This window comes from Artibeus jamaicensis, unplaced genomic scaffold (genome assembly GCF_021234435.1).
Source record: "Artibeus jamaicensis isolate MK-2021 breed Jamaican fruit bat unplaced genomic scaffold, CSHL_Jam_final contig_723, whole genome shotgun sequence".
Classification (NCBI taxonomy): Eukaryota; Metazoa; Chordata; class Mammalia; order Chiroptera; family Phyllostomidae; genus Artibeus; species Artibeus jamaicensis.
In genome coordinates this window covers 1434399-1449632 of record NW_026521938.1, presented here as the reverse complement: position 1 = coordinate 1449632, position 15234 = coordinate 1434399, and the positions used below count along the sequence as shown (strand labels likewise).

General features: G+C 41.8%; 1 protein-coding gene across 1 annotated transcript; it reads right to left on the bottom strand.

Moving 5' to 3' along the window:
- Positions 1-525: 525 nt before the first annotated feature.
- Positions 526-14751, bottom strand: LOC119053163 (zinc finger protein 883-like). Its single transcript, XM_037150652.2, has 3 exons — positions 14450-14751; positions 14012-14138; positions 526-3096 (listed from the first exon to the last, which is right to left on the bottom strand). Exons 1-3 carry the CDS (start codon positions 14582-14584, stop codon positions 1373-1375), a joined length of 1986 nt encoding a protein of 661 aa, XP_037006547.2. The 5' UTR covers positions 14585-14751; the 3' UTR covers positions 526-1372.
- Positions 14752-15234: the final 483 nt, after the last annotated feature.

Here is a 15234-nt window from a genome sequence, read left to right as displayed (position 1 = left end):
TACTCCTGAAAAACGTTCATCATGAATCATTACAGAAATGCAACTAAAACAAGAGCGCACACAAACTCAGGAAGAGCTAAAATTAACAACACTAGTACAAATCAATATTTTGCTATGGTGGGGAAATGCAACCCTCATATACAATGAGTAAAAATGCATAAAGAGCCCTAGTCCCTTTATGGTTAGAGCATAATCCAAAGGTGAAAGGCTGCAGGTTTGCCTCCTGGTCAGAGCACATAAGTAGGTTAGGAATGAGAACCCTGATTGTAGCATGTAACCAATTAATTATTCTCTCTCTTCCTGTCTCTGTAAAAGCAGGTAAAATAAAATGTCCTGGGGTGTAGATTAAAAAAAAAAAAAGGTCCCAAAATGGTACATAAAGACACAGTTCAATAATACTTTGTGAGGTCCTGCGAAACATAAACATTAAACTTATGACACAGGCCCACACTGAGAACACCAGTAAAACATTAAAGTCAGATGTTTCCTCAGCAAGTTGACTTCAGTGTCATTATACTGAAAAAAAAAAACCAAAAACAGAACATTTCCTAAAATCTATCCATTTACAGTGAGAACTCTCCAAGGTCAAAAAGGTATACATTTGTTGGTAAAAATTTCCTATATTCACTTCACACTCAAAGCCTTTAACCAGTGTGAAGTGTGTTTAAGGTGGTGATAACTATGAGGTAAGGATTTCCCACCTTTTATGTCCACAAAGTCCTATCTCCAGTGTGAACTCTCTGAAAACAGGAGTAAAGATAGAAGTATAATTTCCCATGTCCACTGTACTCAAAAGGCCTTTTACCAGAGTGAAATCTCTGAATAGAATGGAGCTTAGTACCACAATAATAAAAAGTCCTCATATTGCCTGCATATATAAATCCTTTTTCTTGTGTCACCTCTCAGAAGATAGCGGAAGAAATGGCTAGAAAATAAAAGATTTCCCAAATTTCCTTAACTAATAAGAATTTAGTCATCGAGACCCAAGGTCAGTGACAGCCATGGCTACCAGTAAAATATTTTCCACATTCACTGGAGGCATAAGGTCATGCCCTGGGTGAACTTTCTGATGATAACAAAGATTACTGATAAAGAAAAAATTTCACATTCCCTGCAGCCATAAGGCTATTTTACTAAGTGAACACTCTGATGACAATGAGTTTAATGTTATGTTTTCTACATTCACTGCACTCATAGGCTTTTCTTTTGTGTGAACCCTCTGATGCTAACAGAGGTGGCAGCTATAGGTGAAGGATTTCCCACACTCACTGCACTAATAAGGCCTTTCTCCAGTGTAAACTATGTGATGTGTACATAGGTCAGAGCTACTGGTAAAAGATTTCCCATATTTAGCAAACTGAAAGGGCCTTTCTTAAGTATGAACTCTGTGATGTTTATGAAGGGCAGAACTACTAGCAAAAGATTTCCCACATTCAAAACATTCATAAGGCCTTTCTCCAGTATGAACTTTCCAATGATTTTGCAGGCCAGACCCACTGACGTAGGATTTCCCACACTCACCACACTCATAAGGCCTTTCTCCAGTGTGAACTCTTTGGTGTATACGGAGGGCCCAACTCTTTGTAAAAGATTTCCCACATTCACTGCACTCATAAGGTTTCTCTCCTTTGTGAATTCTCTGATGATAACAGAGGGTGTAACTCCTGGTAAAAGATTTCCCACATTCACCACACTCATAAGGTCTTTCTCCGGTGTGAACTCTGTGATGTTTATGAAGGGCAGAGCTTGTGGTAAACGATTTCCCACATTCACTGCACTGGTAGGGCCTTTCTCCAGTATGAACTGTATAATGGCTACGGAGGTTAGAGTTCCAGGTAAAAGATTTCCCACATACATGACACTTATACGGCCTTTCTCCAGTATGAACCCTGTAATGTATAAGGAGGGCAGAGCTCTTGGTGAAAGATTTCCCACATTCACTGCACTCATAGGGACTTTCACCAGTGTGAACTTTGTGATGTTTACAGAGGTCATGGCTACTGGTAAAAGATTTCCCACATTCACTACAATCATAATGTCTTTCCCTAGAGTGAACTATCTGATGTTTACGGAGGGCAAAGCTACTGGTAAAAGATTTCCCACATTCTCTGCATTCATAAGGCCTTTCTCCAGTGTGAACTCTCTGATGTTTACGGAGATTCGAGCTCCAGGTAAAAGATTTCCCACATACACGGCACTCATAAGGCCGTTCTCCAGTGTGAACTCTTTGATGATAAAGAAGGTCACAGTTACTGGTAAAACATTTCCCACATGTACCACACTCATAAAGCCTTTCTCCAGTGTGAACCCTTTGGTGTTTATGGAGGGCAGAGACTCTGGTATAAGATTTCCCACATTCGCCACACTGAAAAGGCCTTTCTCCAGTGTTATCTCTGTGATGTTTCCGAAGGGCAGAGCCACTAGTGAAAGATTTCCTACATTCGCTGCCCTCATATGGCTTTTCCCCAGTGTGAACTTTCTGATGATAACAAAGACCTGAGATTTCTAGAAAACATTTTTCACATTCATGGCATGCATAATATCGTGTTCCAGTTTGGACAGCTTGGTCTGGAAGAGGTGTGTGATTGCAGCCAATGGCTTTCTCACATCCTTCTGTTGTGTGGTAAATATTTCTCCTTTGAAAATCCTCCCCAAATGTTGACATTTCATTTGCTCTTTCCCTGGTGTCAGTAGCTGGTTGTTGGATATTTCCTGAGTTTGTAAAATAGTTCTGCTCAACCTCCTGGAAGGTAAAAGTCTTTTCAGACACATTGAAATTGCGGCCCTTCACAAGTGAGGCCCTGTTCACACCTTGTACAAAAGACTTCTGTCCCAAGTGCTGCTCCTGGTGCTGGTGATGCTTGACAATGAAACAAAATTCTTTTGCACATGCCCCACACCTCAGCAGTTTCTCTCTCTGTTGAGTTCCCTGCTGGTCAGCCAAGAGAAAAATCTCTCTCAAGACACACCCACAACTGTCACAGGGGTGGCTCTTCTTGGAAGACAAAGCTGCCTTGGGATCCTCTGCCTGCAACACTCTTACGGAAACGCTCTGGTCAGTGGGTGCCTCCACATCCGCTGCTCCACAGCAGCAACCTGAACAAAAACAAACACTGGTGAACTTGAAGTTAACTTAATAGAAAGAGAATATTCCCAACACAATGTCCTTTTTGGAAAGCTAGACATGATTCTATGGGCCGATTTTCAAGACAAAGAGTTAGACTCTGTGGAAATGGCTGTTACTATTGGTTGTCCCAAAAGGTCAATAAATGGTGGAGACCTCACCAAAAAAGATACAACCATTGCATGGAAAACAAAGAAGAGAGGCAGAGCCTACTAGCTGTTCCTCCACAAATGGCTTCCTGAAGGATCCTTTCCTTCTGGTGATGACAGTCTGTGCAGAAGAACTTGAATGTGCCCAAACACATAAAAATCAATTGTATCACAGCACATGACCTCGGGTCAGTGTAAGAATATGTGAACCCTAAGTGTTGTGCCCTAAACTACAAGTCTGTGGGTTTGATTCCTGGTCAGGGCACATACCTAGGCTGTGGGGTCAATTCCTGTCACCAATCACAGTGCGTGCAAGAGGCAACCAATTGATGTTTCTCTCTCACATCTCTCTCTATACATAACTTCTTTGTCTTTCTAAAATCAAGAAACACATCCATGGGTAATGATTTAAAAAATAATATGCAAAAACAGAAGAAAATGTGCACTCTGTGAGGCTCTGCGTGTTTTAATCAATTTTGGAGGGTAGTAAGGAAAGATGTGTGAGAGAAATGGTTGAAGTGAAGGGTTTAGAAAAACAGAGATTATTCACAGGCTGTGAATCCTAAGAAAAATTATAATTATTAGAACTGAGTAGTAGGAAAAGTATCAACAATAAGGACAAGAAGATTAAGCTATGGTAGATTAAGTAGATTAAGAATGATAACAACATACTGTTAAATAAATGGGTTCCTAGTTATAACTTTAATAAAGCCCAGACATCAAGCCCTAACCAATTGCCATTTACCACGGCAGCACCCCTTCTAAGCCCACACAGCCATACATAGAGTCATGCCCCCCCTGTGATGCACAAATGACTCTTCCCTTAACTCTCAGTCAAGCCATTCATGGGATTCAGAACAAAATATCCAAAGAGTAAAACTGAAGAGATAGACTGTAAGTTATTATAATAGACCAAGACAGCACAAAACCGACCTAGCAAAAAGATCTTTGTGAGTGACATCAGAAAAATAGCAGAATAGGAGACAGGAGAGTATCTCCACATTCCATAAGCAAGTACACAGCTATCCATGAACAAAAACAGTCCTGGAGGAGCAGAGTAAGAGTTTCATTAAGGCAAAAACAGCAAAGCAGAAAAGCAAAAAATGGAGAACTACTCAGAAATATTGAATAAAAAGACTGGCTGAGCATATGTGCAGATGATGAAGAACAGAACACAAGGTCAAAGTTACCTCTGTCAGCCACCATGCTTGTGGTAGCACTGACCCTAGTAATCTGTTTGGAGAAAAACCCTTAGAAACTTTGTTATTTGGAACCACAGGAGTCCCTGGAATATTGAAAGGAAAGTGTGAGAAAAAGAAAAAATAGGTAGAAAGTTTATAAAAATATATTCTGAAGACCGACTTCCCAAATCAGAGAAGACATGAGAATAATCAAGTTTGCTATTTCTCACAGTCCCTGTGCAATTTCATAAATGTAAGCCTCGCCAAGAACATTGTACTAAAAATGTCAAATATGCAAAGAAAAATTTGAAAGCACAAAATGAATAGAATCATTTCCTACAGAAAAAATGTAGTCATAATGCTATAAAGTAAATATCCTTGAGAAAAAGTTGAAGAATAGAAGACAATCAAATGATATATTGAAAACGCTAAACAAAATAAAATCTTCAAAACAACAGTATTTACTTAGAAAAATTGTTCTTCAGAAATAAGAAAAGCATTCCCAGACAAAAGCTGAGTAACTTCATTGTCACTCAACTTGACTCATAAGAAATACAAAAGAAAGTTCTTCAAGGTGAATGAAAGAATACTTAACAGAAACATGAACACATAACGGATGTATAAAACTCACTCCTAAAGCTGATAATGGAATCAAATTCATAATATTCCAACACTGCATTGGTGGAATGTACATTATTAAACACTATTGTAAGCATAAAAATTAAAACTAGTAAAAACAACAGAGCTAACATTTTGTACATTCATAGATATACAACATTAAAAGATGAGAATTGCGATGCCAACCATATTTAAAGTGAACGTGTGGTAAAGAGTCAAAGGGTAGAAATTTTGAATGCAGTTGAAGTTGCCATCAGAAGAAAATAGTGTTGAGTGAATTAGGTGTTTTATGTAAGTCTTTTGAAAACCACAAGCAAATACCTATGTAACAAATACAAAAAAAAAGAAAGAAAAAGAAATTTAAGCATACCACTGTAGAAAGTGATGAAATCACAAGAGAAAACAATGACATAGAAAAATAAACAAATGAACTACAAAACAGCCACAATCCAACAAGTAAGTTGGCTGTACAACAAATTCTCCAGGGAAAAGCAGAGTAGCTGGAGAGATTAAAAGCAAAAAAAGAAAAAATAAGACACAATATATGCTGCCTATAAGAGACACCAAATATATGCTGCCTATAAGAGACACCCTAAACGTTTATGGACACAAATAGACTGAAATAAAAAACGGAAACATATTCCTTAGACATAAAACCAAGAGAAGGTAGGAGTAGGTAAAATTCTATCTGACAAAGACGACCTCAAATATTGTCACAAATTATAAAGGTCATCAAGCCCTGGCTGGTGTAGCTCAGTGGATTGAGCGCGGGCCTGCAAACCGCACTATCACGGTTCGATTCCCAGTGAGGGCACATGCCTGGGTTGCAGGCCAGTTCCCGCAGGGGACTCATGAGAGGCAACTATACATTGATATTTCTCTCCTTCCCTTCCCCTCTAAAGATAAATAAATATTTTTAAAAATTTAAAAAAAAAAAGGTCATCACAGAAAGGTAAAGGAGTCAATTCATCAAGAGGGCAACAATGTTCAGGATGAAGCATCCAAGAGCATATATTAATTATATTAAGCAAATCATATCAGAACTGAAGGCATATAAAAGAAGCCCAGTATTAGTTCAGTAGTAGTAGTGAATTTCAATATTTTTCTGTCTACAATAACTAGATCACCCATCTAAAAGCACTAAGGAATCACTGAATCTTGACTACACTTTAGAAAAAACAGAACTCATAAACTTATACCAAACATTACACCCAAATGCAGCAGAAGATGCATTTTTTATCAAGGGCACATGAAATAGTCTCTAGGTAGATCTTATGTTAGATCCAAACACAAGTCCCAAACTTTCAGAATAATCACTTCCAATGTCTTAGTTGATCAAAGTAATAGAACACAAGAAATCAATTTTAGTGTTAAGAAAGATGAATACTCACAAATAAGATGAAATCAAACACAACACCCCTGAACAACTGCACTGTCAAAGGAAAAAATGATAGATAACTCAAAACACATCTAGACCCTGGCTGGTGTAGCTCAGTGGATTGAGCACGGGCCTGTGAACCAGAGGATCGCAGTTCGATTCCCAGTCAGGGCACATGCCTGGGTTGCAGGCAGGTTTCCTGCAGGCCAGTTCCCTGCAGGGGATGCACTAGAGGCAACCATACATTGATGTTTCTCTCCCTCTCTCCTTCCCCTCTAAAGATAAATAAATAAAATTAAAAAAAAAAAAAAACACATCTAGAGGCAAAAAGAAATAAAAACACGACAACCAAAGCTTCCATATATGGAGCAGAAAATGCAATGCTAACCACACATTTTGTAGTGATAAATGCTCACCTAAAGACAAAATCTCAAATAAAGGACCTAAACTTGCACCTCAGGAACCTAGAAAATCATGAAGATAAAAAACACTAAATTAGTATAGGAAAAAAACAATAAATATTAGAAGACTCATACATGGAATAAAGGCAAGAAAATCAAGAACAAAAGAATATCATAATCAGGAGCTCTTTTTTAAAACATACACAAAATTGCCAAACCTTCACCTACACTAAACAAAAGAAACAAGAATGAAATGTATTTAAAAAGAGGACTTCCGCCAAGATGGAGGCATAAGTGGAAACACTATGCACTCTCGCACAACCAACTTTAAAACCAACAAAATTTTAGCAACAAAAAAGCAGCCAAACCACAGAAAATTGAAGTATACTGAAGTCTGACAACAACAAACCACTCAGCCAGGCCGGTGAGAGGGGCACAGCCAGCCGCAGAGTGGGGTCGGGCTGAAAAGATCCACCGACCCAGGTGTGCAACCGCGGAGTGCGACCCAGGTGTGCAGGCAGCCGAGGACAATCCCAGGTGTGGAGTAGCAATGGGTGGACCCACTGAGGGTGCAGGGCGGCAGGCTGATCTCGGTCACACATTTGTGCACGCAGATCAACCAGGCAAAAGAGGTAGCAGAGAGACAGACCACACAGGCCCCAGCACCAGGAAGCAGCAGAGGAGACCTCTATTGTCCCTCTCAGACCCCACCCCAACATACAGCGTCATAACCCAGTGACCTGGGTGGCCCCGCCCTGGTGAACACCTAAGACTCCTCTCCTCCTATGTAACAGGCACAAAGATCAAAACGTGGCTCAAGAAGAACTCAGAACCCGAGAGCCCATAAATCTAAGTGAACAAGAAATTGCCAACCTATCAGATGCACAGTTCAAAACACTGGTGATCAGGATGCTCACAGAACTTGTTGATTTTAGCCACAAATTAGAGGAACATATGAAGGCTAACCTAATTGAAATGAAAGGAAATATACAGGAAACCAATAGTGATGGAAAGGAAACTGGGACTCAAATCGAGGGAGTGGACCAGAAGGAAGAAAAAAAATGACCAACCAGAAAAATATGAAGAAACAAGAATTCAAAAAAATGAGGAGAGGCTTAGGAACCTCCAGGACATCTTTAAACACTCCAACATCCAAATTATAGGGGTGCCAGAAGGGGAATAGAAAGAGCAAGTGGAAATCTAATTTGAACAAATAATAAAAGAGAACTTCCCCAATCTGGAAAAGGCAATAGACTTCCAGGAAATCCATGAAGCTCAGAGAGTCCCAAACAAGTTGGACCCAAGAAGGAACACACCAAGGCACATCATCATTACATTAGCCAAGATTAAAATGAGGGAGAGAATCCTAGAAGCAGCAAGAGATAAGGGGACAGTCACCTACAAAGGAGTTCCCATCAGACTATCAGCTGATTTCTCAAAAGAGACCTTATAGGCAAGAAGGCACTAGAAAGAAGTATTCCAAGTATGAAATCCAAAGACCTACATCCAAGATTGCTCTATGCAGCTAAGCTTTCATTTAGAATGGAAGGACAGATAAAGTGCTTCTCAGATAAGATCAAATTCAAGGAGTTCATCATCACAAGCCCTTATTATATGAAATGTTAAAGGGACTTATCTAAGAAAACAAAGAAGATCGAAACTGTGAACAGTAAAATGAACAATAAACTCACAACTATCAACAACATAACCTAAAACCCCCTTCAAAACTAAGCATACAACTAGAACAGGAACAGAGTCACAGAAATACAGATCACAAGGAGGGAGATTGGGGCAGAAGGAGAGAGAGAATAGAGGACATGGTCAAGGGAATAAGAAATATCAATGGTAGGTACAAGACAGGAGGAAGTTAAGAACAGAAGAGGAAATGGAGAAGCCAAAGAACTTACATGTACGACCCATGGACATGAACTAAGGGAGGGGAACACTGGCAGGAAAGGGACTACAGGCCAAGGGGGAGGAAAAAAATGGAAAAACTATAATAGCATAATCAATAAAATATACTTACAAGATAAAGAAATGAGCCCTGGCTTGGTGGCTCAGCCTATTGAGTGCTAGCCTGCAAACCAGAGGGCAGAAGGTTTGATACCTGGTCAGGGCACAGGCCTGAGTTGTAGGCCAGGTCCCCACCTGGGGGCATGTGAGAGGCGACCACACATTGGTATTTCTCTCCATGTGTTTCTCCCTTCGTTACCCTCTCTAATACAAGTAAATAAAATCTTTACAGAAAAAGAAAAGAAATCAATGGTGAGACCTTTCACCTGACACTACAAAGCACAAAGCAACATAAGAGATATTTGCAGGTGACATGACTTAACATACAGAACATTGTCAACATTCCACTATAAACATCTGAAATTATAAACAGATTCAATAAAAATATAGGATACAGAACAAATATTCCAACATCAGTTCCATGTTTATAGTGTAATAATAAAAGCTTTGCAGAGAAATTAAGAAAGTAGTCAAATTCACAACAGCATCAGAACCAATAAAAGACTCACGAAAAAATTCTACAAAGGAGGTAAAGGGCCTGTACATTGCACCCTCTGAAACAGTGATGAGCCCTGGCTGATGTAGCTCAGAGGACTGAGTGCCAGCCTGAGAACCAAAGGGTCAACGGTTTGATTCCCAGGCAGGGCACATTCCTTGGTTGCTGGCGGGGTCCCTGGTGTGAGGTGCAGGAGAGGAAAAACACACTGATGTTTTGCTCCTTTTCTTTTTCCCTAGCTTCCCCTCTTTCTAAAAATAAATAAATGACATAAAAAAAAAAAGACAGTGATGAAATAAGTTAAAGGAAACACAAATATATAGAAAGACATCTTGTGTTCATGGATTTTAAAACTTAATATTGTAAAATACTGACAGTACCCAAAGCAATCTACAGATTAAATGCAATCCCCATCACAATTCCAACAGCATTTCACCTGAAAAAAAATTTTTAAAACAATTGTGAAATGTAGGAAACCTGAAAAGACCTCGAAGAACAAAAGCAATCTGGACACCACTGATAAAAATTAGCTCAAAATAGTACAAAATTAAATGTCAGTCCTGAAATCCTAAAATTCCTTCAAGACAACATAGAGAAAAAAGCTTTGGAGATTTGTACTGGAAACAATTTCCCTGATGTGATACCAACTACCAGGCAAAAAGCAAAAATAAACAATCCTAACTACAAAAACACAAACAACTTTCTGCACAGCAGAACAATTAATGAAATGAAAAAGACAGCTACGGGATGGAAACAAATACTTAGAAACCATGTAGAAGTATCCCTCTGAGATACTGTTGGCTCAGTTCAGAGCACCACCATAAAGCAAGTATTTCCACATAGGAAAAAGTCACAGCAATTTTTGTATTTCCCAGTGAATACAGAAGTTTTGTTTACGCTACAGTGCAGTCTATTAACACAATAGCTTCGTCTAAAAAAAAAAACCTACGTAACTTAGTTAAAAATAGGTCGTTGCTCAAAATTGCTAACCAGTATCTCAGCCTGCTATTAAAATGGCAGCAGTACATTTGCTCACTGAAGTGTTTCCTAAAATACTGAATTTGTAGAAAACACAATATCTGCAAAGTACAATAAAGGAAAATGCAAAAAGACATGCACCTGAATCGGATGAGAAATTCATCAAATATACAAGATATTTAAAAGACTCATTAGCCCATCCTGGACCATACACAGCTCAGTTGATTAGGGCAAACGTTCTGATACTCAAAGGTTCAGAGGCCCATGCTCAGAACACATAAGAATCAATCATAAATAAGTAGAACAAATCAATCTTTCTCTGTCTCTTCAAGAAGCGATAAATACAAATTAAAACAAAAAATCTAATCATTAGCTTGAAAACACAGTGAAAAGCATGACTAAAAGTGTAGAGACATTCTTGCAAAAAGTATGTGCAAGAGGGGCGGAGTCAGCAGTGGAGCAGGGTCAGGCAGGAAAGATTGGTAAACTGACCCAGGAGCACAAGCAGCTGTTGGCGGATACCAGGTGGTTGGCGGACCCAGGAGTGGGTGGCAACAGGCAGACCCTGTGAAGACGCAGGGCGACTGGCTGACCGCCGTCATGCATTTGAGCGCAGATAAACCAAGCAAAGGAACAAACAGTGAGACAGACTGTTCAGGCTAGGGCCCCAGCGATGGGAACTGGAGCCTAAAAGCACCAATTGAAAACACTTTTGGGGTTGAGGTGCCGGGAGAGTTTATTGGAGAGACCCACAGGGTTCTGGAGGGTACACAAGCCCACGCACCCAGGAACCAGCACCAAAAGGGCCCAATTTGCTTGTGGGAAGCGGCAGAGGAAACAGAAATCTGAGAGAGAGCAGAACAAATGCCATTGCCCCTCTCTGACCCCCCCCCCACATACAGCATCACAACCCATTGACTGGGTCACCCCACCCTGATGAACACCTAAGGCTCCGCCTCTCATACATAACAGGTGCGAACAGACCAGAACATTGTGGATCAAGAACAGCTCAAAGCCCCAGAATCAATAATTCTAAGCAACCAAGAGATAGCCAAACTTTCAGAAGCACAGTTCAAAACAATGGCAATCAGGATGCTCACAGAACTGGTTGATTTTAGTCACAAATTAGAGGAACATATGAAGGCTAAACTAATTGAAATGAAGGGAAATGCACAGGGAACCAGTAGTGATGGAAAGGAAACTGGGACTCAAATCAAGGGAGTGGACCAGAAGGAAGGAAAAAGTGACTAAACAAAATAGAATGAAGAAACAAGAATTCAAAAAAATGAGGAGAGGCTTAGGAACCTCCAGGACATCTTTAAACGCTCCAACATCTGAATTATAGGGGTACCAGAAGGGGAAGAGGAACACCCACAAGTGGAACATTTATTTGAACAAATAATAAAGAATTTCCCCAATCTGGCAAAGGCAATAGACTTCCAGGAAATCCAGGAAGCTCAGAGAGTCCCAAACAAGTTGGACCCAAGAAGGAACACACCAAGACACATCATCATTACATTAGCCAAGATTAAAATGAAGGAGAGAAGTCTAGAAGCAGCAAGAGATAAGGGGACAGTCACCTACAAAGGAGTTCCCATCAGACTGTCAGCTGGTTTCTCCAAAGACACCTTACAGGCAAGAAGGCACTGGAAAGAAGTATTCCAAGTCATGAAATCCAAGACCTACATCCAAGATTGCTCTATCCAGCAAAGCTTTTATTTAGAATGGAAGGGCAGATAAAGTGCTTCTCAGATAAGGTCAAGTTCAAGGAGTTCATCATCACCAAGCCCCTATTATATGAAATGTTAAAGGGACTTATCTAAAAAAAAGAAGATAAAAAATATGAACAGTGGAAGGACAACAAACTCACAGGTATTAACAACCACACCTAAAACAAAAACAAACTAAGCAAACCACAGGATCGCGGTTCGATTCCCAGTCAGGGCACATGCCTGGGTTGCAGGCCAGTTCCCTGCAGGCCAGTTCCCAGCAGAGGACGCGCAAAAGGCAACCATACATTGATGTTTCTCTCCCTCTCTCCTTCCCCCCCTTCCCCTCTAAAGATAAATAAATAATAAAATATTAAAAAAAAAACAAACTAAGCAGACAGCTAGATCAAGAGCAGAACCATAGAAATGGAGATCACATGGAAGGTTGGCAACAAGGGAGTGGGAGGAGAAGAAGAGGGGAGAAGGTACAGAGAATAAGTAGCATATACTTATTCTCTGTAGAAAAGTATAAAAATAGGGGGGAAAATAGGGAGTAGACAATAGGGGGAGGGAAAGAATAGTATGGGAAATATAGAATCTAAAGAACTTATGACACATGGATATAAATGAAAGAGGGGGAATGGTGGGGGAGGGGTGTGCAGGGTGGAGGGGAATGAAGGAGGGAATAGGACAACTATAATGGCATATAATCAATACAATATATATATTTTAAAAGTATGTACAAATGACCAACAGGAATACAAAAAAATGCATTTCCTCATTAATCAAGATGGAATCTGTTTCCCTGAAAGACCACCAATCACAAATACTTTTCTATGAGTGTTCAGTACAGGGGGTATTGGGGCTGCAGGGAGAAGCGGGTTCAGAGCCTTCCTGCCTGGTTTCAGGGACTGTAGCCTCATTAAGGGACAAAAGTGTCCTAAAGCTAGGGCTGAGTGACAAGGCCTTGGAGCCATGAGCAACTAAGGAGACAGAACCTATTCCCTGCCAGGAGCACAGTCCCTGCCTCCCTCACTTAACCCTGCTCGCCTGGAAAGATGGCTGGTAGGTCAATGACAGGTCAGATCCTTCAAGGGAGGGACAACCTAAGCCAGGAGCCATCAGGGAAGGACTTAGAGGACTCTAGAGAGGGGACAGAAAGACCCTCACCCATCAGCTATGTCATAGCCTGAGTCCTCATTCTATTTGTAAGAAGTCTCCTCTCTCTTGGCTGCTTTGCTCCTGCCTGACTTCCATGAAAACAATGGCAGAGGCAGCTTTGGCCTTCGGATGGAACAGAGGGCTCCCGAGGGGTAATCAAGCCTGACAAAGAATGTACATTGTTTCCTTTCAGGCTTGCTCTGCCCTTTTGGTCAGAGCAAAGTTCAAGGAGTGAGAATTACTTTATCTGCCCTTTTTGAATCAGACTTGAGCTGCAAGGGTAGAGAGTGAAACGCCCTACCTCATGAAACAGGCCTCAACAACCTGATGGGGTCAGCATATCTCACAGACAGTGACGAGAGACAATCCCTGTGTTTCTTAAATTATTATCTGTAGATGATGTCAGTTTTTCTTGACTGTAGCTTTTTCAACATTGACTGATGAGCTTTACTATGATGAGCATATACTATGTATCTCTGTGTGAGCTAAACTCAATAAAACCCCATTGAGAGAGAGGCTCCGGGCCTTTCCCCTCTGACACTCATCAGCCTTTTCTCCACAAGCAGACCTTGTTTTGCAAGCTTCACTTCATCCTAGTGGCCCCGGAGGCCTCCTGGGGACCGACACTCCCACAGTACAGGGCAAGGCAAAATAAACCAGCCTGACAAGTCCAGGATATGCCTGGAAGAGTGGAGAAACAAGCAGCACATGTGGACTGAGCGCACCCTAGGGAACAGAGGGCACGGGGAACATGCAAACCCTGCTCATGGTCACCGGTCACTGGGAGAGAGTGAGGGTCTTACCCAGCGAGGATATAAGAGCAAAATTCTCCAGCATCACATGGAGGTACAGGCGCCTCTCAGCCGCATTAAGGAGGCTCCATTCTGTCCTGGAGAAATACACGGCAACATCCTCAAAGGTCATCCTAACCTGTCAGAATGGACACAAATGAATCCAGGACAGTCTATACAAAACTCCCCCACATTCGACCTGCCCCCACTTCAGCGTGGATGACCCCTCTAAGTCCCGGTAAGGACGCGCCTCGGACTCAGACTGCTGAATGCAGACACAGCAAGGACCCCAGGTTCCCGGGTCCTCCTGGCCCAGGTACCTCTGCACCTGTTCACAGGGCCCCCCTGGCCACCCTTCCATAACCCGCCAGACTCTCGCTGGGTCCGATGCCCCGCACCCGGGCCCCATTGCTCAGTGGTGTGAGGGAGGGGCCCGGGGACGCCACTCACCTCAGCCAGGTGCCTCCACATGGCCTCCGCCATCAGACTCTGTGGGCAGTGAGGGGCCCCAGTGGCACGCAAGGCGGGTGTCCCTGCTAGAGCGAGCTCCTGTCTCCGCCCTGGCGCCTCACTCTCCAGCAGCATCACCGGGCATCATACATGCTGCGGTGACCGTTACTTTCCCACCTTCTCCACTGGATTTTTGAGATCCAAGATCCTGACTTAGTTCTAACACACACCTGGGAGAAGAGGAAATGCCCGCCACTGAGGACCTGAGTCCCCTCCTATCCAAACGGAAATGCCTTTCCTGAGTGTTCATTGGCTCATGGTCCCGGTATGCCTCGTCTGCCTTCTGGGTAGTGTAGTTCTTGCACTCCAAGACTGGGGTGCTGTATTTCCTCCTGTCTCCAGGAGTGGAGTTACAGATCCCAAGAATATTCTCTGAATACTAAATGCGCTCTGTCGCCCCCCAGCGGGCATCACTTCTTGGGCGAGGTATTCTCTGGTGTGCCTGCAAATCCTCCCCCTTTTTTTTCTTAAGCTGTTAGTTTTCCATATATTTCTTAAGGATAAGCAGCACTTTCTGACCTTCTCTTCCTTTTTAAAAAAATTTTTAAAGATTTTATTTATCTTGAGAGGGGAAGGGAAGGAGAGAAGGAGAGAAATATCAATGTGTGGTTGCCTCTCATGCATCCCCTGCTGGGAACTGGCCTGCAACACAGGCATGTACCCTGACTGGGAATCAATCCGCCATCCTTTGGTTCACAAACCCGCGCTTAATCCACTGAGCTACA